This window comes from Nycticebus coucang, chromosome 3 (assembly GCF_027406575.1).
Source record: "Nycticebus coucang isolate mNycCou1 chromosome 3, mNycCou1.pri, whole genome shotgun sequence".
NCBI classification, from domain to species: Eukaryota; Metazoa; Chordata; class Mammalia; order Primates; family Lorisidae; genus Nycticebus; species Nycticebus coucang.
This window is the reverse complement of record NC_069782.1, coordinates 126,106,521-126,133,768: the sequence shown is the minus strand read 5'-3', so window position 1 is coordinate 126,133,768 and position 27,248 is coordinate 126,106,521. Positions and strand designations below refer to the sequence as shown.

Here is a 27,248-nt window from a genome sequence, read left to right as displayed (position 1 = left end):
CTAACTTCAAGCAATTTTCCTACCTCACCCTCCGAAAGTGCTAGGACTACAGGCATGATATCCAGCCTGAGACAAAAACTATTAAGTAAAACATAAGTTAGACCAATTACCAACAATGGCATCATCTTTATATAAAATACCTTTATAAATTATCAAAAATCACTTCAACAGGTCTACATGTAATTAAATCATGAGCCTGAAAAAGCAACTTTCTAAATTATTTTTCCTATAATTTCTAAATTTAATCACTTTACAACAGGAACCATTCTATAACACAAAGCTTCAAAAGCAGCAAACAAAAATTATTCTTTTTTGGCAAGTAACCCTAGCATAAGGTTTTACTCTAAGAAAATCATGAAAAACTAAGTCCAGCCAAAAGGTATAACGAACATATCAATATATCTTATTTAGCAGAAGAGTTTTTTTAAAGGGAACAAACAATCCAACGAAGAAAACTGAGGTAGTGGGGGGAGGAAGATCAAATTATTAACGACACTGAGTTACAAGGCAGTATTGTACCTGAACATTAAAGCACAACTTTGTAGTATCAGCTTCTAGTTATCTAAGATTTCATCTGAAAAGACTTTATCGTAAAAAAAAATCCCCAACTCTGCTTACCATGTGCATTTACAGCACAATTCTAAGTCAATCCATTTTGTGAATTTTTAAAAAAACCACTAAGATCTTAAGCAGCAGAAACCAGGCTTTTAAAACGATTTTTCACAACAAAATTTATTAGAAGAATAGTGGTTTTGAAAAGTCTAGCATCCAGTGAGAACTACCATACACAACATTACAGCTGGGAATGTTTCTCCAAAATGTCATGGTCAAATAATACAATGGAACCATTAATATTACACATGCACGAAAGAACTAGCGCTTTTGACATACAATGCAAAAAAAAGGGGGCGGGGGGAACCACATGGATTAAAATTTTAAGTACTCATCACATACATTAAGACACAGCTTATTTTAGTCCAGTCAAAAATCAGAACTGCATTAAAAAATTTAATGTAGTGCAATCAAACCAAAACACTTAATTTGTGATCATAAGTGCTCTACTACATAAACATTGATCATAGCAAAGAACAAAAAGTTCAAATCACACAGTACAAAAAAATCTGTAAATAAATATAAACTACAGTACAAGAGAAATATTAAATTATACAATTCCGTCAAACTGTAAACAGTATATTGAAATGAGGTCCATAAGAGTAAAGGGGGTTCCTGTTTTGTTGTATGACACTTGAATTTCTAGAAATCTGAAAGATGCCATTTTCCTTATCTCCAAAGGCTATGGGTTTATATATGGAGTGAATTTCATTTAAATGTAAGATATCAAATATTAAAGCAGAGGAACAATATATTTTGTTAACCACAGATAGTACTGCAGAAAACAAAAGTTTTTAAGAGACAAGTCTCAACATCAAAGATGCAAAGAATTAAAACATTGGAATTAGAACTTCACATCAGAAGAAACTTGTCACTGAGGACTTCAAGGCTAAAAAATAAAATGACAAAACTGTCTGCTGATATGCAGACTGAGACCTCTGCTAACTTTTTGACATTTTACATACTCATGTTACAACACCAACTTTGGCAGAATCACTACTGATAAACTCAAAGCACTCCTGGCCCAATGGTTCCATCACAGTGGCCAGTGCACAAAATTCTCTAAGACATTGCATAAACTAGAATGTAGAGGTCAGACACCCAAGGACCAGTGCTTGAATTTAGTAGTAGTTATGGTGAAGAAGCAAGAGCCACGTCAAGAAAGAACTGCATTTGTTAAAAGTTTACAGATGCAGCTAGGAATGTCTTGTTTTTCATTGTGCTGGCTATTAGTGGCATTTAAAAATATACAGTTTAATTGTGTGTTTGTGTGTCTGGTGTGGGCTGGCTATACATTTATGCACATTTTTAAAAAAATACACTGTTAACAGGAACCCCCATGTTATCTGCTCAGTAGTAATAACTGAATATACAGAATGCCACTATAAGAGTGTGAGGCACCGTGTGCTGGAGAGTTATATGCAGCTTTAAAATCTGTTTGGCTGAGTTATACCTGGATACCTGAACTGAGTTTTTAAGTTGACATTCATCAGAGATGTGCTACCAGCACGTCGAAATAAAAGCAAAACAGAAAAATACAAGTCACTGTTAGGTTTAAGAATAGCATCAAAGTACCTGAATTGAGTGAGAAGAGTGTGTAAACTGTCCCTGAGGGTTTTTAAACAGTGTGTACAAGTTGGATTCCTAAGAATATTAGTTTTATTGAACAGTGTGGACTGATAAAATATCAGTGTCTAACAGCTCAAAGTGGAGGTTATAAAGAATTATATGCAAACACTCCAAATGTATAGTTTATACACTTTTTTCAAAGCAGCAAATAAACTGCTGTAAAGTATACATCCCATCAGAACAAGCAACATGTGGGAGTCAGATAAAGGTTTCTATCTTAGTCTGGTTTTCTGACAGCACAGCATATCAATACCCAATGACTATATCTTTCCTAGATCAGAATGTAACTAATTTTGACTAGCAATATAGGATTAGACTTTTATTCAAACACTTTGCTATTACATACTAAAATTTCTTAAACTTACTAATGCTGGTAATACTATCCTAGTTAATTATCCCCCCTCCCCCATTTTAGAAATATACCCTTCCACAACTTAAAAACATTAAGATCCATTTTCAGTCCTCTGGTGTAAAAAGCATGTCAGTGAATTAATATTAAAAATTTACACAGTAAAAAGGCTTGAATTTCAGCCAAAGATTCTAAATACTGCTCATTCCCTGAAGACTTAAAGGGGGAGAGAATCCCTACCCATTTTCCTAGTGATTTATTTTTCTAAAATGGTCTGATACAATTTTTCATTTTGGGGAATATTCCCCGCCTTCTCTCAAATTCTAAATTCTTAAGCTTGAAATGCTTAATGAAATAGATAAATTGAGGCAATCACTTATAATTGCCAGAAAGATACAAAATGATATTCTTTTTTTAAATAAGAATTATTTATATAAATGTGATATGACCCCGTATTATGTAGTATGTTTTATATTTTAAATAATCATCCTAAAACTTACAGTACCTAAGACTCTGAAGATAAATTAAGACTTTAGTGTTGTAACAGAAAAAAGTGCTGAATTATCCCTTTTCTAGAACTTTAAACATTTTGGACAAGTGCTTTCCTAGTGACGTAAAGTTTACTATATACCCTTCCACCAAGCAGGAAAAAAAAAATCACCTGGATGAAAGAAAAGACTTTTGGAAGTGTAGCACCAGGTATATCAAATAACAGAAATCGTTTCACTCATTCTGAGGGGGTAAAAATATTCTAGATTGAAATTCTATTTGGCTATTGACTGTTAAAAATCCCTGCTCTACTGTGTCAGTGTCCTGTGTCCAACTACCCCAACCCCCCACCCCCAGTTCTCTTACACACTATCCACTGAGAATCTAATCTCTAAAGAGATTATTTTAAAATTTATGTTTTCAGGACATACCTGAGAAAGGGTGCAATTATGCAGAACAAGGAACCCAAGACTGTACTAATACTGGTTATAGGTTCATAAATTCTTTCCCAAGACAAATCTAAAAAGTTTAAGAGGTATGGATCTTCAAATATGTCTTACTGCTTTACATTTTTTTGGTATGTGTGTAGGGTTATTTCCAGTGTTGAAAAGATCATCTTGAGCCTGTACAATGACAGTTCAAAATGAGGCAAAGAGTTCATTTCCACATTCAAACAATAAAGATTAAATATTATAATATTTGCTACATCCAATAAATCTATGATTAACTAAAAGTGCTTGCTTTTCAGCTTTTATTGATACAGCTCTAAATGAACTGGAAACCTTAAAAATTACCCCCCAAATAGTCGCAGAATTAACACGTATTTTATTATTTGTCAAATCAACATTAATTAGCCTTCATTCTTGTTTTCAAACAATCTAAAATATTTTCCTATTAAATGAAGATGGCCCAACTTTAGCACATTAGGGCAGAATCTTTAGCCTCTTCTCAAAAGCCGACATACTTTCCTGTCCTACTCCAGCCCCTGCTTCCCAATCTCCTTCATAACACTTAGGACATACAGCTACAGTGTTATGCTACAAGTCTAATGTTTGCTTCTTTGAAGGGTGACTGCAAGATTTTTTGGGAATAAAAGAGGATATGCAAAGAATTTCCTCTATTTTCCCTTCAGTCACTGTGTTCACAAATCCTATTCAAGTCTCCAGGACAGAATTAATCCAAAATAAACTAAGAAGAAAGAGTCTGGAGGTCTACATTCCTTGTACCACAATTATACTTTTTTTTCCTTTTCAGTAGATTTTGAAAGTATTACTTTTAAGTAAAATCCCTATATAGCTTAACAGTATCCTAAATGGACTGTTTTGCTTAAGCCATCAGGTTTTAATAATACTGGCCTGACCACAGGATTAATGAAAACCTAATTCTAATGGAAAAGTAACAAGGAAAATAACCTTTGTTATCTTCATGAAGGTCAAAATTCAAGCTATAACTTTCAAAATCTCCTAAAAAAAACATTAAGTGGACCAATTCGATCTTTTGCCTTATTCTATCACCAATGACAGCAACCTGAATATATAGAAAAGAGTGGTTCATATGAAAACAACCTCTGGCATTTAGGTAAACAAAGAATTATAAAAGCAAAAATACATGGTTTCAAATGAAATCTACAAGGATAAAAGCTCTTAAAGAAGATGACATTGATTTGTCATATCTGCTGTTAACTACTCAAAATATTTTCAGGTTTTAACATTGAGCTCATTAATTTGTTTTATGAAAACAACTAAATGAATCCAAGCGTCACTATTAAGAATCGATGAAATATAAGAGAAATCACAAAGGCTTAGAACCAGGCCTGGCACTGTGTGCTTGCTTAGGATAGGGGGAGAACACATAGCAGCTCAAAGGTTGCTATGTACTGCCTGATGACAGAAGGTAGTTAGAATATGGGCCTTAACAGGTAGTCATTTTAGTCTGATTTAGATTTCTCTCCAGAAAATTAGGAACTAAACTTCTTATTGTGCCTTTTATTGTTTTACTATCTGATCCCATATAGTTCACATTACAGCTAAGGTAAAATGTTGGGGATTAGAAATGCCAATTGGTTGAGGTAATGGTTTATATAAGATAAGCAGAGTTCTAAAAGCACTTCGATATTGTAAAGTAAAAGTGTACCAAATAAAGCTAACACACTTCACACTTGCTGAGCTTGCTCACCAGAACTGAACAGTAATTAACTCCACATAAGGACCCTTATATCACACAAAGCCTTACTCATATTCATGATTTGCTGCAGCAAAGGTTTATCAAGCAACACCTAAACTTCAGAATAACAACAAACTTAATATTAAAAAGTACTATACACAAATATAAATTATTTTTCCTGAAAGAGAGACTTTGTCCTTCATGGTATTTGGGGAACAGAAAAAAGTATATAGCTCATCACAAACAGAATTCAGAGTAATTGGTAAGCCTACTGAACAAAGTAATATAATACACTACATTATTGTCAAGCTTGATGACTATGCTGTCTCAGAAATGGGAAAGCTACAGCTAAAAATACCAACTGGATATCCTTCCACAGAATTAGTGTTTTTGATGTTACAGTGCCAGAGCTTTATCTACTCTATGTATCAATGTTCTCTCTTTAAAAATGCAAAAATTTATCTTAAATACACTATCTCCTATCAATAGTTCAAATAATGTTATACAATTTGAGTAATGTCCTCATTTGCTTACTGGAAAATGTGAGGAAAAAGGCTTTTGTGACAAAGTTGTGAACTACACTTTCCCATGCCATAAAGATGGTCAACTGTTGTTTGGGCCATGCAAAATTCTGATTAGCAGAACTTAAGCATGTGACTAGACCAATCTCTATCATACATTGTGAAGACATTCCCAAACCAGAGTATCTACACAAAAGTGCCAAAACAGAACAGTGGCAAATCAAGAGAGAAATTTAAGGAATCACTGCGGCACCAAGACTGACAGCCATGTGATGAGCCACCTCTGCTAAACACATGGTATAATGGAACTCTGAACACAAAAGTTAACATTAAAAGTGCACCTGAATATTACAAACTAACTTTACAAAACCTACAATAAGGTAAAATATATATCTTTTGAAATATTCAGCAGCTTTGTTTTTTTTTTTTTAAGTTTTTTTTTTTTTTTTTTGAGAGGCTCATGAAATTTAAAAGGGACCACTATCTAATTTCAACCATGCTTCACAAAACAATAATGGCTATTTTATATTGCAGTTACCAGTGTAATGCAATTAGTGCTTTAAAATAATCTACACTCAAAAAAAGAAAGAGAGAGAGAGACCTTTGGAGGAAATATGCTTATTCAAAAGCTTCATGGAAAAGAAAATTTACCTGAATATCAAGTCATGACTGATCTCAAGTGTAATGTTTAAAAGCTTCACAGACATGAATATTACAATCTTCAGGTCTCAGGACTTTTAATCTGAGAAAGTTTAGAGTTTGGTTTGTTTTTAAAATTCACTTTCTAACCAAAACAAATAATAGAAGTACTCAAATTTTCACTATTTACAACTCTCAGCCTACAATCTGAAATGACACAATACAAATTCTCTTATTTAAACTGCAGCATTAAAGGGTAGGCACACCATTCTTCTGCTGCTCGATTGTCATCCACTGAAACACACATAGAAAATATTTATGTTAGTAGAATGATCACTCCATGTACACTACAATGACAAAAATTTACATAACCCAACTCATACATCACTTATATAGACTACCACATAGGATTAAACCTCTCTGAACAGTAAAACTCTATAGAAGTTGAACTTTTAGGGCCAGATTTTTAAATGGGCCTTTAGTGATATCTTTCTGAGGGGATAAAAGCACAAATTAATCTCAAAGGACCTTTCTGCAGCAATCCTAGACTACTGAATACCCCAAACATTATGCAAAAAGGCACCAGAGCTGCAATTAATTACATGCCGACAAATTCTTGTGTGTGGAACAAAGGAGGCGATCCTTCATGAGCTTGGGCCTTTGCTTTCAGCAAACTTTGTAAAACTTCCTTCATCTGCTGATAAAAACCACACAATTCGCAATGCATTTTTTATTGCAACTTCCAGCTAGGAGAGAAAACACTGTAGTCACATACTGCCATTAAACCCAAACTGCTTTTTCTGTTGAGAAGACTAGGAAGAGGAAACAGGTTCAGTCATCCACTGATTAGACTGCTACACAAAATAACCACCTCAAAAGAGGAACCCACACCCAAGCTATGTCAAGAATGAGCAGTTCATGTATTTTACTAACAGCAATGGTGTGCCTAACCTTTGAACACATAGGTTGCTGAGGGAAAACTATCCTTAACCTAATTTAATTAATTGCTTCAAAGTTTCCAGGCAAGAATTTATGCCTTAGGAATATCTGGACCTATTTCTCTTCAGATTGTTAGTATCTACCCGAAATTGTCAACCTCAATCTAACCAATCCTCCAAGTTTGATTTTATTTTACACTAAAACTCAATAGGCTTTGTTTGTTTTTGGTTAAGCATTTAGAAGGGCCTGACTACCTTTCTCAGCAGATTAGAATATAGGGTATATGTGGCATGGATTCTGTTTTGCACAAGTAGCAATTTTAATTTGGTCATTAATGCAAAATTAAATTCCATGGACCTTACTTATCTGTTCCTTTTGCAAAAGCTATTGAAAATAAATTTTCCAAATTTAATTACTGTAATTTTAAAAGCCTATCTCAAAAAAAAACCTTAGATGTTCTTTAAGGAGTGCTTATACAACATTATCTGAAAGGTCCTGAAGTGTGTGCTAAACAACCATGAGTATCAGTTAATTATCAGAAAAAGAAGGGGACATCATATAGGATGCCAAAAAAAAAAAAAGAAAAATTTCAAATCAACAAAATTAAATAAAAACTAAAAAAACCCTCTCTCACCCCTGTACAAGTATTTGGATTAGTTAAAAAAAAAAAAAAAATTCCAATGAGCTTGACTTCTGAATGAATCATTGTTAGAACTGATATGCAACCCCTAAATCATATTGGGTTATCTTGAAGTTATGTTTTTTCCCTTTTACCTCATCCACAGATCCTTTTTAATGTGGATATTGGACAGACCACTGAGGCTGTAAAATCTAAGTACCATTTTTGCAATACTGTAATTACTTATACACATTTCTTTCCCTATTTCTTTCATCCCCAATAAACAAATCTTAAGTAGCTTGAACTAGCTCTGTAATGTCACCCAGTCCTTAGCACATGATCCATTCTACAAAAGGATTGAAGAACAACAACAAAAAACTAGTTTGCTAAAATGAGGCATCCTCTATTGTTTTATGTAATGTACCCTGACTGCTCTTTTAGCAAGAAAGGAGCTCGTCCTCCATGAGATAAGGCTATATCCTCACTTGAGGGTGAGACCAAATTGTACCCTTAGAAAATCGTGAATGAAATTACAGCAAAGGTAGTGTTCAAAGCAATTAACCAAAGCATTTTTGAAGGTAGTGTGTGCATGTTTTTCACCTCCTTCCCCTCTGGGTGAGCACTAAATAGCTCGCTAATTTGTTAAGTAAATTTAAGAGAAGAAAATTATAAAGTATAACCATAAATGACCCAAATAATTATCACTGAATAATCAAATATCTCAAATTCAAAGGTTCATTGTTCTTAGTTTTATCTTTCAATTTGTTGAATTGTAGAAGAAAAATGTGAATAATTTTACAAGATGGCTTTCCAATTTGCAATGATAAAGCTCCCAATATGACAGAGGTGGTTTCTAAAAGGGGGCTTTTTTCCTCTTCTTTTTTTAAAAGTAAAAACAAATATAACTTAAGAAAAAACAGAAGTAAAAAAAAGCATGCAGGCTCTACAGGCAAGGAGTCCACTTCCATGTATCTGTTCTCTGTGAGGTAACTCAATTCTCTTTTGTAGAGAAACATGCAAAAGGCCAAACAATATTCCGAGCCATACTGCACATGAAAATCTTATAATATGCAACATTCAGAATGCACCTTTCACCTCTGTACACACAAGTCAATGCAAAATCTGCAAAGAAACAAGTGTCACAGTAAATGAAGTTAGGTGCAAGCGTGATAGCTGAACAATGATGCAGTAGTGCTCACCCAGTTTGTACAGTAATTGGCACTCTACAGTATTCTACTCGTTTTTTGATTCATTTGCACTTTGTGCTGCCTCTCCCTGGGGATCTAATTCAATCTTTACAGAAACATCTGGCCCCTCCGACCTCATTAATTTCATTTTTTTCTTTGGAGGGTTTTTCAAAGTGCCAAGCCTCTCCTTTACTTTGTACTCCAGTGTACTGTGGGGAATCCCATAAATACTCTGAGCTTTGGAAACACTCATTTTTCCACTCATAACCACTGAGATTGCTTCCTCCAGTATCTCACTGTTGTACTGTCTGTAACGCCCTCTTTTCTTCCGAGGCTGCTTGGAGCCAGAGTCTCCTTCTTGATCCGATGTGGGATATGGCTGTCCAGAGGTAGACTGCTCAGCATCTGAGCCCCAAGAATCAGGTCCAGCATCTAACATGCTTTTTCTATTTTGTTTTGGAAGAATAGCCCTTAATTTTTTACTAAGCGCGCTCTCCGTTTGTGAACCCATTACCAAAGAGCTATAGCTGTATTGATCACCAGTGCGAGACTCCCAAGAAAGATCCATTCCTCGAACTTGTGGTATCTTTAAATCTACAGGAGATGAATGGCTCACATCCTTTTTTCCATCTTGTTTTACTTGAAGTGCCATTTTTGGAAACGCAGAATTTTCTGCAAGAAAAGGAAGGTCACTGATGTTGCTGAGTGCACCATTTCCCCTGAACTTCACACGGCTGAGGTTGAACTCATAATGTGGTTTTGCCCAAGAGGCTTCCCTGGATAATATTAAATGTTGTCCATGATTCTGTAATCCAGATGGCCCAAGGCTGGCAGCTGTGGACAATTGGTTTCTGCTCAGTAGTTCTTCACTAATCTGCAAGGATCGAGCCAGTGGAACTTTGAGTGATGTAGAGTGTCCAAAACCTTCCCTGGTTCCATCCTGTAAGCTTCTTGGAGGTACCCCATCACCACTCCGAAGTCCGTCTGGGCGGTACTGGCTGGGTCTCCCAGGTCGCCTAATTGGATGGAAGGAAACTGATGTGAGCAGGACTTGCACAGGTAGGGAGGGATGGGTGAGGGGACCACTCCTTTATTAGAAGGCCTTGCTTGGGTAACATCACTTTGTGTTATTTACTTATTTTTCTCTAAAATTAAAAAAAAAAATGGTCTCAGCAGTTAGTTTTAAAACTTGTTCACAAAAAAAGAAAAAGTGAAAAGAAAAAAAATCAGGAGCTTTTTGGGCAAAGAAAAATTAAACCTGTCAGCTGGTCTCTGGTTGGGTTCACAAATTTTCGGAGAAAAAGTTTCGCGCAACTGTCTGAAAATAGCATCTTAATTATTAATTACAAAGTAATCATCAGTCTCCATGGATCTACACAGAATTGTGTTGCCAATGTGACGTTACCACTAAACAAGTACAGTAATAAAAGAGTAAGCCAAATTATTTATTTTAATGCAATGTATTCAATATTCATGACAACTAGTTATAAAACTGGAACCATTGACACTGATGGAACCCAGAGATAATTGCTCATTTATCCCACAAACAAGTTGATATTCATCATCAATAATCAAATAATTCCAAATAACATTTCTTATTTTGCTTGGGGGGGGAATATATATATATAGTTACCAGCCCCAGGGGGGAGAATAAAGTAAAACAAAAGACCCATTGCATTATAACTTACCACATTTCTTCATTTTAAAATACTACTAGTTGCAAATACATGAGTATCATGATTCTCCATTTGAAATAATCCAAGCTTAAAAGCAATTACTCTTTATTTTCCCTAATACTTTGTTAAGTTCTACTGAAAATAATTATTGTCAGAGATACATAAACAATGTTGTAGCAGTTTTCTTTGGTTAAAAAAACCTTTTTAGATATTCCTTTGAAATATCAAACATTTATGTTAAAATTTCAAGTGCATAGCTTTCAAATAATGTTTAAAAAGTCAACTAATTTCACAAAGTTAATTCGTAAGGTTTCTATTTTCACAATACAGAAAGACTATCAATATTAAGAATGGCAACTAGCAAAGTATGCCAAGAGAAAGATTTCATTAACTAGGCACAAAAGTGGAATTTGGCAGAAATAATGATAAACCAACTATTTTCTCCAAAACTCTACAGGCAATACTGTCATCAGTAAATAATACAATAAGGATAACAATGAATATTCAACTTAAAGATGGGCAGTATTGTTGGTGCATTTATCCTCCATAAAACGAAACCAAGTAGAAAACACTTTCTATTTAGAGGGATAAAAACAGAAACTTCAGCCATATGTAATACATGGACCTACAGCCAAGTTTAGGGCTAATCTTAAGCATGGGATTTATTTATGCAAACTTCATGGGGCTTTTCCAAATAATTATACAACTATAAATGAAACATAATGATTTGGGACTGTGCTGACTTTTAACTAGTATAAATCATAATGAGAAGATGTGCTTAAAAAAATTAGTAAGCTATGCAGAATAGAACTAGTAAATTACTAGTTACTTTTAAGCTGAATACAGAAAAGGAGAAAAAGGAAAATGATGAAGTTTTAGAGAAAACAGAGGGGTTATTTTAGAGGGCAGTAAAGGAATCCTCCATTTTGAAGGTTAGTAAGAGTAAGGTGAAAATGGTTAGTCCACTTTACTTGTTTCTTTAATATACATCTAAACAACTTCTCCACATTGATAATCTGAAAGTAAGCCTAAATATTAACTAATTTACACTTACCAAAGTTATTTTTCATATGTAAAGTTGATTTTTTTGGTCACGATACAGTTTTATGGAAATGTCTTTTGAATATGGTATCCAAATATCTTCTTTAATACTTAACTTTTCTAAATGGTCACTAGAGCCACAGGGAGCATTAGACAACTTTTACACTATTCTTACTAAAATTAGGTAGTCAGAGAATTCTCTTTAGTCTGCTAAGAGTTATCAAAGGTGAGCATGTAATCATGTCTTGGCAGCATAAGATGGTTATCTATCACCATTTACAACCAATCCTTTAAAAAACAAAAAATACATACAATTACACTTTCTTAACTGCCACATAGAGGTAAAGGAGTAGTTCAAATCAACCACCAAACCCCAAAACCAAACCAAAGCAAACAAAACTGAACACACATACACAGAAGCCCCACTGGAGACACCGAGTTAAATATGGAGCCCAATTTTCATTCAACCATTTCACACATAAAACTGTCTTTTCACCTGGAATTAGTTAGCTTGGGTTTCACATTCCAAAATGATCAACAACAAAAAGTCCAAGAAACTAGTCTTACCATATTCATGATTATTTACTATTTGTACTAAATTGACAAAATTAATCTATACCAGCCAATTCTAGGTTGCATAGATTATACTTTACTTGACTGATGGACTAAAAGTCAAATTATATAAAAGGCATACCTATAAGACTGTCAGTCTGAAGGTTAATTTTCATTTTTACTTATTTATTTATTAGGGTCTCATTCTGTTGCTCAGGCTGGAGTGCAGTGGCCCAACAATCATAGTTCACTGTAGTTTTGTACTCTTGGCTTCATGTGATCCTCCTTCTTCAGCTTCCCAAGTACCTGGGACTATAGGTGCATTCCAATGCTCCTGGCTGATTTTTTAAATTTTTTGTAGAGATGGGGGCTTCCTATGTTGCCCATGCTGCTCTTGAATGAATGGCCTCAAGAAAGCCTCCTGCCTTGACCTCCTATAGCACTGGGATTACAGGTATAAACCACCATGCCCAGCCTGAAAAGTTAATTTTTAAAATGTACCAAGGGAAATTGGCATTAATCTTTGCTGAATTAGCTATACAACACAGTGGAAGGCTACAAATATTTTCCCTTACCCGTTCCCTTGTGTACTGGAGCAGCCTGGAGAATGGCTCAGGGAAGTGCTGCCAGCACATGGACTTTTCTTAGTGGACAGATCAAGTACACCGTCTGCAGAAACACAAAGAAATACCTGAGGATATTAAAAACTAGGAGTAAATGAATTAAATAGGCTAAAAATGAAAAATAGTAGGCACAGTCAACTAAGCAGACATACTATTCAAGTATTTGAGTTACAAAATCAATTCAATAATAGAATCAGGATATTTTTCCTCCTGAAGCAAGATAAATTTAGCAAAACATGTTGTATCTAAACTCTCCAAGGGCTAGATATTTTATTAAAGGGGCAAAGGAAAAGGTAAAACATGCTATAGAACAGGCGTCCTCAAACTTTTTAAACAGGGGGCCAATTCATTGTCTCTCTGACTGTTGGAGGGCTGGACTATAGTTAAAAAAAAAAAAAACTCTGAACAAATTCCTATGCACACTGCACATATCTTATTTTGAAGTAAAAAAACAAAACGGGAACAAATACAATTCACACCGCTTCATGTGGCCCGCGGGCCGCCATTTGAGGAAGCCTGCTATAGAAGATGTTAAGATATAATAAAATATTAAAAATAGCAGTTTACACACAGCATGAGGTCCTGCACTAGACTTAAGACTTCCTTTTCTAAATTTACTTTGATCAAAGCATGAGTTTTTAATGTCCCACAATGGCATAAGCTATAAAACCAAATTTTCTTAAGAGCAAATATCTGAAACTCCAGAAGTACATGAAAGTTGGATATACAACATTTTAAGACACATGACTATTATTTTAAAATGTAAAAGTATATGGTTAAATACATGTATGTACTAATAAGGTAGTGTGTAAGATAAATCAATTGCTAATGGTTTATAATTTGGGTGTGTACTAATTATTCTTTGGACACATCTACCAAAATATTGTATATTTGGTTCAACCCTTTTTTTAAGACACACAAATGGCCACTGTGTTAAGGATTCAATCTTTTGAAAAAAAAAAATCTGCTGAGATTCAAAATACAATACAATTACTAAAATTTATAAAGGCAAGTTGTTTTTAATTAAGAAGGTATTAAAAATTGGTGGGAAAAGTTTAAAGAAAGAAGAATGAAATAGTCTTGATACTGATGACAGACTAGAAGTATAATCATTTTTTACTAAAGCTACACCAAATCACGAAATCATTTTATTGATACATAAAATTAGAAAACATTATAGACATATCTAGAAAAAAAAACTCATAGTTTGGCCAACATTTAAAGCTGCCATTATTAACAGAGCAAGATAATATGCAATGCCTCCAATTTTTAGGTGGCCAGTAGAAAGGTACTGCCATCCTGGTTACCATATTATAAAACCTACTCAAGACTTGGGTCTGAGAACATCGTAACATTTCCTATTTCAAACTGTTAGAAATAAACATGAACTGAATTTATACGCAAAAAAGTCCACACATAAAGTTTTGTTCTTTAGTCACTAGTAGTTCTAAAAATACAACTGTAACCTCGCAAAACCAAGCACACTGGTTAGATGTCTAATCCAATTAGGTATCTAACTAACAACTGCAATTAGGTATCTAACATGCTTAAAATATTTCCAAAGATAGTACTTTTTAAAATCGTCTAGAACAGTGGTTCTCAACCTTCCTAATGCCACATGGCCCTTTATTATAGTTCCTGTGGGTAATGACCCATTGGTTGAGAATCGTTGGTCTAAAACAAATAGGCCACATATTTTAAGTTTACCACTAAAAATACTATAAAGTTGAAAACACCACAGTTCATTAAGGAAATATAATTAAAATTTTTTTGCTTCATTTTAAGTTTATACACAATAATGCTATCATGTAGTTAAAATTTTTCTTGGTAAGAGCATGCTGTCAACACAACATCTCATGAGTATAACACTTGCTATAGGATTATATGTTAACTTCCATGATTAATATTAAATATACTTCTATGCTGTCACTTTCCTAATATGAACCTGAAGCTTAAGATGTAATAGTTAGAGCAAGGAGATTTTTTAGTGAAAACCACCAATTGTGGTAAAGGAAACCATCAATAAAAAAGAAAAGACACAATTTTACAAACATGTTAAACAAAGGTACACATGATCAATGTGAACACTGGACAACGAGGCGGCATCCTGTCAGGACAGCTCAGAATTAGGTATTTTGTTGGCTGTTCACCACACAGAAATAGGAAATAAGCAAAGGAAAACTACTCGAAACAAAAATCTTTCAAAAAAGTTCTTTTAAGAATTTACTTTCCAAAATAAACATGTATTTCTCACAAATAAATCCACATATCATAACCTTTTTGTATACTCTTATGAGATTTCTATGACAATACAATCTTATCAGTACAGCTAACACCAATTTATAATTTGTAGTGGTTCAAACAATGGGCTGAGTTGAAATGCTCCTTCAATCTCTGTGAAATTAAAGGCAAAATGAGATTCACGAAGCAAAGGAATATTTAATTTACTGAAGAGAATAAACATTTCCGAGACTCAAGAAACACTTGCTAAACAAAACTGATAAACTCTCAACCTCTTCACTTAATTAGGGTCCTCATCAAGAAATTGCTTTTTGGAAATACTTTAAGGTTAGTTCCTAATACAGTGGACATGTACACGTGTGTGTTTCTGTATTTATAAAACACTGAATATACTTAAGAGCCTAAAATGTGTTATACTATCTTATTTCTAACCCGAATGGTCTCATGGTCTCTTTTTTTAAATTGTAAAAATATATATTTTTCCTTATAATCGCACTTCATATACAACTCATACCTAACAAGTAAAAGCATACTTTTAGGTGCTAATCCTAGAACCTAAGGGAAAAGGGGAAAATTTTACTTTTTCATAGGAGTTTAAAAAATACTTAAGATAATGCTTTGGAAAGTGGTATTATATAAATATCAAGCAACTTAAAGATCAGTGACAACTGTAATCACCTGATTTTCCTAGGTAGTACATCAATCATAACTACAAATTGCTGACAATAAGACTGTAATAACTTTACCTGCACTTCTCTATCACTGCATAGTCAGAAATAATTTAAGAATCACATTTGTTTTTATCCTATTATTGTTGCTGATGCTTCTCTTGTCAGTAATTTTTTTCTCCCCAAGTTAAAGTATTCTGATTGGACAGAGGAGACCTTGACATCAAACCATACCTTGTTCGCTAGGTTCTGACTGAGACTTTCTGACAGTAAGGTCCAGAGGTGAATCTTGGTCAGCCATGAGAAGTTTGCTGAGCACAGGGTTCTGAGTAGTTGCAGCCGTGGGAGAGTTGGTAACTGGAGATGCTTTCGGCAGGCTTTGGTTCTTTGTGCTATTGGGCTGGCTGGGGTCCTGAGTAGAGCTATTTTTTGAGGTATATTCAGCAGCAAATTGTTGGATCATTCGCTGCATGATCTCACGGGCCACTAGGGGAATATTGGGGTCGGAGACCCAGGGACTGTCTGTAAATAAAGATTTATTTACTTTTAAAGTGGGATAATGTACTAAAAAAAGACAGCTTTCAAATACACATAAAATTTCATTTTTCTTAAAATGCAGTATCTTAAAAATAGTATTCCCCCTTTGACTTATATTTTTAATCTCTAACTTTTTTGAGTTACAGATTTTTTAAAAATAAATTTTTCATAAAAATGTCTAAACATTCCCCCCATTATGAAATTAAATACAGGGATAAAAAATAGTATACCTTATGGGCATGAATCACTTACCTGGTACAGAAATGCCAAAACATTTTACTTATGAAATAATTACTCCCCTGTTAATAGCATCTAGACTACATCAGGTTTCCCTAGATTTTTCCTTAGACACTGCTTCCTCAATTTTTGAAAAATGGATTTCTGAGTTTGTGAGTGCTTAATTTACTTCCTATTTATGATTGAAGCCATACCAAGATTCTAAAAGGAGATACTTAATTTTAAGATACATGATAGGCTAGGGTAATAATTTTTACACTTGAATGTTCATCAGAATCACTCTGCTGGCTTATAAAATCAGCTTGCTGGGTCCTATCTCCAGAGTTTCTGACTGAGTAGTTCTAGGGTAGGTTCGAGAACTGGCATTTCTAACAAGTTCCTAGATGCTGCCAGTCTGGGAACCCTAAGTTTAGAACCCCTGGCCAGGAGTTTAAACGCCAAATCTCAAAAACCTAAAAAAGACCACATATTTTCTGAGTTCTTTAAATACACCTTGCAGCTATTAACACAATAGCTAGAGAAGTAGTGACATAAACATCTAAGTTATCAATTACTAATCAAATTAGGTTAAGAAGAAAAGGAAATGATTTGTATAAATGTATTATCATCACATCTCTGTGACCATCAATCAGGAAGACTAAGCTTTTTGAGAACAGAGATTGTGTCTGTTTACCTTTGCTTAAGTACTCTTACCTGCCTGGTGTAAAGTGTGTATTCAATTTAGTTGAGTAACAAATGAGTCAATAAAATCAATCATCATGAAATATTCCTTCTTGTAAAAAAAAAAATGAGGGCAATGTGATCTAAAGAATAAGTAGTGGCCTCTAAAAATTTGTACAGATGGTTAGAAACAGACTCTTGATTAAACTTTCTCCTTGATCTTACTGTTCAATGACCTTTATTCCCCACCATACTTCTGAGACTTCAGAAGATAGTTCTCAGAAAACCTAAGTTTCCTTGGGCTTTTACTAAAGATTTGCTACAGAAGGCAAATAACTTTACCCACAGTACTTTGCAGTTGTAAGAAACTTAAGAGGTTGATTTATAAGTTAAAGAAAAACTGACACTGCTAACTAAAATCTTCACAACAAACAAAAAACACAACACATTAAAACTTCACTGGACTTAACAATACCTGAAGATGTTCATAAAGTCACAATAACTATTTAATTCTCTCAAGTTTAATGAGGCTTACTCTACCAATAATACTTGTTTTACTAAGAAGTATTTATAACCCTAAGTTTTCTCTCTATAAATAAGAGACTATGACTTTTAGTTAATTCACTAATTAATATATTGGTGAATCCTTTTCCCACTGAAAAGTTGGGGAATATGTAATACATAAAGAGGAATATTTCCAAATAGTAAACAACATGAAACAATTTGTGAAATGTCTCTGTGTTTAACTATTATTAATGAATTAATATAACCAAAGAACTTCGTTAAGCGTCAAAGATTTTAGGATAAAGAACATAAATCTTTATCTTTGAACTTCAATGCCTGAGTGAATAAAAGAGATAATGAAATTGCTTTTCATTATCTGAAAAGAGGAACTTCTCTCCCTCCAAGGAGAGAAGTTCCTCTTTTCAGATAATGAAGCTTGCTATTACAATACATCAGACCAATAAGAATAAAGATATTCAGTTAGGTAAAGTTCAGAAGTTGCTACAATCACTGACAATGATTCTTCAAATGTTTTAACACTTTCCATACACTGCTTTTTAAATATCACTATCCACTGGAGTTTTAGTCATTTATCTTTCTAGTTATGCTCCACTATTCCCCTATGTAGCATACACTCTATATGAACATCTGTTCAAATTTCAAGTTTTAATATATGAGTTAATCCTTTTCCCACTGAAAAGTTAGGGAATATGTAATACATAAAGAGGAATATTTCCAAATAGAAAACAACATGAAATAGTCTGTGAAATGCTTCTGTGTTTAACTAGTATTAATGAATTAATATAACAAAACAGCTTTGCGAAGAGTTTTAGGATAAGGACCATAAACCTTTATCTTTGAGCTTCAATGACTGCTGCCTTTCCTTTCTTTGTTGAATAAGTAACAGAATTATGAGACAAAATATTTATCAATGTTTATGAATGACATCCCTATATCCCATTTAAATCTCTGTATCTTTTGAAAATTTTAAAAACAGATTTCATTCCTTAGCTTGCTTCTGTGAGCATACCCTTGGCCAGGGCAACACAAGCAAATGAGTCAAATAAAAGCAAAAATCAGACCAAAAATAAACTACAGAAAAATGTGTTACATTTTAGCCACCTGTGTATTTTAAAATGTGAATCTAACTTTTAGAAAAGGTGTCAAATTTTCTAATACAGGTGACAAAGCAAGCTGAAAAGAAATGCAATTATGACAGGTTTAGACGGTACATTGCTTTTAAATTAAAATTTATTACAGAAGTCTACATCTCAAAAGGCTTTTATTGCATCTATGTTTCTATTTAAAAACACATAACTTCTGCATACTAGATTACTTAAAATAACAATCTGCAATACGTGGAAAGAAAGGACCAAATCCAAACATCTGATTTATTAATAAAAACAAAACATTCTCTTCAGGCTAAAGTGCTCGTCACATCCCTGGATACTGAACATTTCTGGTATTAATTTGAAGAGTACTAATGTCCATCTTTGAGACTTTTCCAACAGACTGAATAAAATATCTAAAAATAACAGAATTAACACATAAAACAAAGGGAAAGGAACTTTCAATTCCTTACACAGTATTCTTTCTCCTACCTTCACATGCCAACACATAACAAGTAAACTAATAAACAAAATTTCAGAGGATTCCCATCTCTTGAAATCTATTGTGACTGATTCCAAGATAAGATTTCTCTACTAAAAGTTATGCCCAAAAGTTTAATTTTTAAATTATAAAAAAGCTCATAAAAACTTTAATGTAAGTTATTACTCTATGTCAAAGTGATGGGACTAGTAAAGAAGCAAGACAGAATTTCTCTGAAGGAACCTTATGATTAACCTTATTAATACCCCTAAACATAGAGTGGATCAAAGCAATTCCTCCAGGTAAAGCAGGGAGATAAGTTCCTCTTTTCAGATAATGAAGTTTGCTATTACAATCATCAGACCAATGACCCTGTGTACAGCCCTGTATATTGGTTAATAAACTGATAAAACTGATCTATCAGTCATTTATACTTTAAATGTGAATTATTTTAATAAAAAACAGATGTTCTGAACATAATTTGGAATTCGGGGTACTTTGACAATATGGTGAGCGTGGGAGACTTGGCTGGGAGATTCAGGTCAGGTGGTGCTAGTGAGTATAAAAGAGGATACATTGACTTAATTTTCCCTAGGGATGTCACAGAAGAAACTACAAAAAATTGTGCCACAGAAAATAATTTGTGCATTTCTTAATTTTATGTGACATTTCACCTGATACCACCCTTTTAAAAGCACTGTGAACTTCAGAAAGGAGAACTTCTAAAGCAGTGGTTCTCAATCTGTGACCCACAGGAACTGTACTATAGGGCCGCAGCATTAGGAAGGTTGAGAACCACTGTTTTAGAGGAATGAGAGGTACAAACTAGAGTATATAAAGCAGTATTAAGGAAAATGGAATTACTGAGTCTGCTGAAGGCTAAATAAGGATATTCGAGATTGTCAGGAGTTTGCAGAAAAATTTTTAGGGCTTGGCGTGGTGGCTCACGCCTATAATCCGACCACCCTGGGAGGCTGAGGCAGGTGGATTGCCTGAGCTCAGGAGTTCAAGACCAGGCTGAGAAAGACAGAGAGACCCCGTTGCTAAAAACAGCTAGGCACTGGGGCGGTGCCTGTGGCTCAGTGAGTAGGGTGCCAGCCCCATATGCCGAGGGTGGCGGGTTCGGACCCAGCCCTGGCCAAACTGCAACAGAAAAATAGCCGGGCGCTGTGGTGGGCGCCTGTAGTCCCAGCTGCTTGGGAGGCTGAGGCAAGAGAATCGCATAAGCCCAAGAGTTAGAGGTTGCTGTGAGCCGTGTGACGCCATGGCACTCTACCGTGGGCGGTACAGTGAGACTCTGTCTCTACAAAAAAAAAAAAAAAACAGCTAGGCACTGTGGAGGGCGCCTATAGTCCCAGCTACTTGGGAGTCTGAGGCAAGTTATGAGGCCACCGCACTGTAGCCAGGGCAAAAAAAAAAAAAGAAAGAAAGAAAAAAAGAAAAGAAAAAATGTTTAGAACCTATCATAGTAACCTCTACCTTGAAGTGTAAGAAATACAATTCTCTTTAGGAAAAAATTTTTTTTCTTTTTTTGAAGACAGAGTCTCACTTTGTCACCTTGGGTAGAGTGCTGTGCCATCACGATTCACAGCAACCTCAAATTCTTAGGCTCAAGTGATCCTCTACCTCAGTTTTTGCATTTTTAGTAGAGACAGGGTTTCACTCTTGCTCAGGTTGGTCTTGAACTCGTGAGCTTACGCAATCCACCAGCCTCCGCCACTCAGTGCTAGGATTATAGGTGTGAGCCACTGTGCCGTCTAGAAAAAATTTCTTAAAAGTAAAAACTCTTCATTAAAATGGATCAGGAATGGAAGCTTCCTGAAGATCTTGGTTGATAACAATTATGCTTTGTGAATACAGGAAAAGAATTGAATGTCTCTGTGAAGAATTCTAAACCTCAAGACACTATGATTGGAGAACTTTTCTGTATTTCCAAAGAAATGTAAAGTAAACTACAAAAGTTTTGAGGAGAAAGATAAATTTAAAAAAAAATTCAAGAGATAAAGCTATTAAATGCCACCTGAAATGCAGGAGGAAAGTTTTATTATATGTATGACTTTATTTCTGTAATTTTAATAATTCAAAAAAAATCGGTGAAACAGTAGAGAAACAAATGCTTCTAAATCTAATTTTAAGACATAACTACATTTTTACTCTAATTAAACCTCAGGTTATCTTCACTGAGACCAACCTTTTCTATAAAAGACTGCATTGAGGAACTCTTCTGCTTGTTTCTCGAATCGAATGATTTTTGCTTGTTCTTGTTTAAGCAGAACTTCTTGCCCAGCTCCCGAAGCTGGTTCATCCAGACCGACTAAGTGTCCCTGCAAAAATATTTGGTGAAATAGTTGCACAGAAATCTTTCCTCATTCAGTATCATCAAAAAGCACAAGTATATAATCAAAGACAAATGCTAACAGCAGGTAAGGTAAATGAGTTTTAGTGCAATTAAAATATTTTAAAACTTCAAATCAGGATAAAATGTATCTCCACAAAAGTATAAACATACATTTTGGGTGAATTTTACCCATGTTTTTCAAGTATGAATTTGTTCAAACTTTACAGTTAACTCTAATTATTGAACTATAATTACCAAAGGGAAAATTTCCTTGAACAACCAGATATATTGGTTCTATTATACTCTATCAATAATTCATGGGCAATTCAATTTAGACATGCCTCACTCTGTGGCTGAGGCTAGAGTGCATCAGCATAGCTCACCACAACCTCAAACTCCTGGGCTGAAGTGGTCCTCCTGCCTCAGCTTTCTAAGTAGCTGGGACTACAGAAGCATACTACAGCATCCAGCTAATTTTTCTATATTTTATAGAGATAGGGTCTTACTACATTACTTAGGCTGGTCTTGAACTCCTGCCCTCAACCAAATGTCCTGCCTCGGTCTCCCAATATGCTAGGATTACACATGTAAGCCACTGTGCCTGGCTCATAATACTTCTGTAAGTTACAGGAAAAAAAAAAAACCTCAAAATTTCATTTGAGGATCATGTTTGCCCTCCTACTATCAGACCTGTTTTCACACCCCATGGGGTGGGGAGGGGAGAATACACACATACGTATATACATATATATTTGTACACACATATATGTATGTTTGGATTCATAATTCTGTCCTTTGTGTTTTACAACTGTGGTTGTCAAACCTTTAGTGGGTTGTGAAATTGTTTAAGAGGTCAAAATTTAGCACTAAAAAAAGAACCGACAAATACAATGAATAGTTATGTTGAGTGTAAGGCACTTTACTACTTTCGTCACTATGCACAACACACACAATCTCGAACCTCTTTGCAATAAAAAGTGTGGACTAAAAAATTTCTCTGACCAAGAAGCTCCAATATGCTGCACTAAATTCATCCCCAAAACTCCCAACATCTGCTCCCAGATGCTTCAGGAACACTGCAAGTTGACAACGCTTTCAATTTACTTCCACTCTTGTATCTTACAAAAATAGAAAATTAAGAGAATAAAGAAAAGCAAAGTGCATCTTTTAAGTGTTCTTTAAATTCTAGTGCCTATAATTTACTTTCAAATCACTGCATTATATGGATTCATGCATTGACTCTCATCATGGGAAACTTAAAAGTTGCATTAAGAAACTAGGATATGATTTGGCGCAATGAAAAGGAAATAAGTAACACAATGAATGGACATTACAACATGGAAATGATTTCCTAAAAAATGTTAAATATGCCCACTGATATTTGTAGCCAGGTTTCTACAAAAACATTTAACATATATTGTAAAAAAAAAAAAAGTTTAATATGAAAAACTCACATATTCAAACTAAAATAAAGATCCTTTAACATTTCTATATAAGATATAGTAAATTTACTATACAATTTGTTAAAACTTTTTTAGCTAGGCACAGTGGAATGTGCCTGTAATCCCAGCTACTCATGAGGCTAAGAAGGGAAGATCACTTGAGTCCAGGAGTTCAAGACCAACCCAAGCAATACAATGAGACCTTGTCTCAAAAGAAAAAAAAGCAAAAAAGAAAAAATAATAAGTTAAAAAAAAACTTGTTAAAGAAATCAATCTATATTCGGTAGAAACAAAGTCATATAGAAAATACTAGTAAGTATAGCATTAAAAATAATTAAAATACACTTTCTTTTAAAAAATTTAACAAAATATTTTAATTTTTTTAATATTTTAAATCTTATAAACCATAAGAACCTTCAGTATAGGTGTATTTGTTGACATTCTCTTTTATAGGCTAAAGAAGCTATTACTTTAAAAAAATAAAATAATGCAATTTTTATGTTGATTTAACATCTAAAAGGTGCTAGAAACAAGGATAAATTAAAATTTAATAAAATCCTCAATTTGGTACCATTTCATTGTTAGTGAGTTTTTAAGACATTATGTGGCATAAACAACTCCTTAGCCCTACGCTTCAATCATTTAAAAGCAGATGTCAAACAACATATCTCTACTTAGACTTCCTTTAAGGTAATATTCAGGGTACCCTCTAATATGCAAAACAAAATAACTAGCTTTGCATTCAGTAGGCAGGCACTACATATTCTTTCTTGAATGAAACAATTACCAATTGTATTAGCCTGGACTCTGAAATGCACAGATCACTTCTAGTTGGTTCTTATAGATTACAGTCACACCTATTTGTTTTTAAATACTTTACTACAATATAAGTCATACACACAACTCCCCTATTTCACATGTAAAACTGAATGGTTTCTATTTTACAGTTGTGAATCACTATCACCACAATCTAATTTTAAAACATTTTCATACTCTAAAAGAAACCCTGTGCTCATGCATATTCAATCCCCATTTTACTGGCTTTCCCTCAACTCTAGGCAACCACTATACTACTTTTCATCCCTATAAATATGCCTATTCTGAACATTTCCTATAAATGGGAGTCATACAACATACAGCCTTTTGGAGACTGACTTCTCTTACAATAACGTTTTCAAGGTTTATCCACATGGTAGTACATAACAGTTATTAGTACTTGTGTCCTTTTATGCCAAAAAATGTATACATTTATTTATCCATTTATCAGCTGATGAATATTTGGGCTATTTATACTTTTTGGCTACTATATTTACAGGTTTTGTATGGACATATATGTTCATCTGTTATCCATATACTTAGGAGTAAAATTTCTGTATCATATTTTAACTACATTTAACATTTTGAGGAAGTGCCAAACCAAAGCACCTACAGTTATATCATTTTGTATTCCTAACAGCAATGGATTCTAATTTCTCTGCATACTCATAAACACGTATCTTTTTGATTACACCCATCTTAGTAGATGAGAAATGATATTTCATGGTTTTGATGTATTTTCCTAATGATGAATGCTGCTCAACATGTGCTACTGGCCATACGAACACCCTCTCTGGACAAAGGTCTATTCAGATCCTTTGATCATTTTCTTTTTTAAATTGAGCTATTTATCTTATTATTATTGAGCTGTAAGAGTTCTTGATATATCTGATATAAGTTCATAAGATATATATGATTTGCCAATATTTTCTCCCATTCTTTCTTATCACTTAATTGATGGTACCGATGATAGCAGCACAAAAATTTTAACCTTAATGAATTCCAATTTATATATTTTTTCTTTTGTCCCTTGTACTTCTGGTGTCGCCATCTGAAAAGCTCGACTAACTCAAGGTCATGAATGAAGATTTAATTCTATGTTTTCTTCCATGAGTTTTATAGTTTTAGGGCTTACTTTTACATAACATGTCAAGTTAATTTTTCTGTACGGTATAAAAAAAAAGAGTCCAACCTCATTCTCTTGCATATGGATACTCAGTTACTTCAGGACCTATTTTTTGCTCTCTTTACCCCAGACAACTGTTTTGGAACTCTTATCAAAAAAGTCACTGACTATACATTTTACTTCTGGACACTGAATTCTATTTCTCTGATCTACACATCTATCCCTATAACAGCACCACATTATGTTGAAACATGCAGTTTTGTAGTAAATTTTGAAGTCAGGAAATGTGAATCCTCCTAATTTGTTCTCTTTTATAAGATTATTTTGGCTATTTGGGCATCCTTTAATTTTGACATGAATCTTAGGATCATCTTGTTAATCTCAGCAAAGAAGTCAGCTAGAATTCTGATAGAGAATGCACTGAATTTGCGTATCTTATCAATATTAAAGTCTTCTGATCCATGAACATGGGATGTTTATTTTCTTTCAATACTGTTTTGCAATTTTGTAACTTACAGAGAATAAATTTTATATTTCTTCCATTAAATTTATTCCTAAACTTTTTATTGTTTTTGATATTACTGTAACAGTGTTTCCTTAATTTCTGCTGTAAATGGAATTGTTTTCTTGTGCCATTTCATGTTCATATTGTTCATTGCTAGCATACAGCAACAAATGATCTTTTAAAAAATGATGTGGTATTCTGAACCTTGCTAAACTTAATAGTATTTCGTAGTTTCCTCAGGACTTCCTATATACAATAACATGTCATCTGTAAACAGAATTTTACCTCTTCTTTTGTAATCTACATGACTTTGGTTTCTTTCTTTGTCTAACTGTCTTGGCTAGAACCTCCTGTCTAACACTGAACATCTATGTGGTAAGAGTAGACATCCCTGTCTTGTTTCTGAATTTAGGGGGAAGCTATTTAGTCTTTTAATACTAAGTCTAACAGTTGTGTGTTTATGCAGCTCAGGTTGAAGAAGTACAGTGCTAGTCCTAGTTTTTTGGGTGTTTGTAATTAAGGGTATTGGATTTGGCCAAATGCTTTCAGAGGGCATCTATAGAGATGATAGTGTGGTTTCTGCCATTTACCTTATTAATACACTGTATTAAACTGGTTGATTTGGGGTGTTAAGCCTACTTTGTCCTAGGATAAATTCCAGTTGGTCATGGTATATGTATAATACTTTTTATCTGTTGCTGAAGTTGGTTGGCTAATGTTTTGTTAAGGATTTTTTGTGTTGGTATTCATAAAGTGATACTGGTTTACTACAGTTTTCTCGTGATACCTTTCTTTGGTTTTGGTATAAATAATATTGGCCTCCAAAATGAGGAATTCCTCCTCCTCCTATACTTGGGGAAAGTCTGTGAAGAATAGGTATTAAATATCTAATAGAAATTACCAACAAAGATATTTGGTCATGGGCTTTTCTTTGATGGAAGTTTATAAATTACTAGTTCAATCTCTTGTTTTAAATTGTGTTAGTTTCCTAGGGCTGTTCTAACATATCATCACAAGCTACATGGCTTAAAACAGCAGAGATGTATTCTCTCATAGGATGGAGTCCAAAAATCCAAAATTAAGGTATCATAGGGCAATTCTTCTTCTAAAGGTTCCAGGGAAGAGTCCTTCCTTGCCTCTTTCTAGCTTCTGTTGGTTGCTGACAATCCTTGGCATTCCTAGGCTTGTGGCAGCTTAACTCCTATTTCTGCCTCCATCTTTACATAATCTTCTTCCCTATGTGTGTGTCTGTGTCTCCAACTCTCTCTCTCCTGATAAGGACACTGGTCATTGATTTAGAACCCACTTTAATCCAGCAGGTCTTCATCGTAACTTGACTGCATCTGCAGTTTACCATAGTCCCACAGTGATCTCTCACTGTCCCTAGTTTAGAAATCAAACTTTACTATAGGTATGTATGTATAAGAAAAATATAGTATATACAAGGCTCAGTACTATCAGTGGTTTCAGGCAGCCTCTGAAAATCTTGGAACATATTCCCCCCTCAGATATGGAGGGACTACTATGTATTTCCAAATAAGGTCA

General features: G+C 34.2%; 1 protein-coding gene across 5 annotated transcripts in view; it reads right to left on the bottom strand.

The window, feature by feature from the left end:
* LCOR (ligand dependent nuclear receptor corepressor) overlaps positions 1–27,248 on the bottom strand; it is a 156,774-nt gene that overhangs the window by 30,916 nt on the left and 98,610 nt on the right. For 3 of the 5 annotated variants that reach the window (XM_053583643.1, XM_053583644.1, XM_053583642.1), the window contains exons 4-6: positions 21,668–21,800; positions 16,183–16,470; positions 12,992–13,085 (exon numbers count right to left, since the gene is read on the bottom strand). In XM_053583643.1, the coding sequence (XP_053439618.1) occupies positions 12,992–13,085; positions 16,183–16,470; positions 21,668–21,800 (515 nt within the window). Of the gene's footprint in view, positions 1–716; positions 10,164–12,991; positions 13,086–16,182; positions 16,471–21,667; positions 21,801–27,248 lie in introns of those variants that run through there. The other 2 variants (XM_053583646.1, XM_053583645.1) reach the window with 1 other exon arrangement.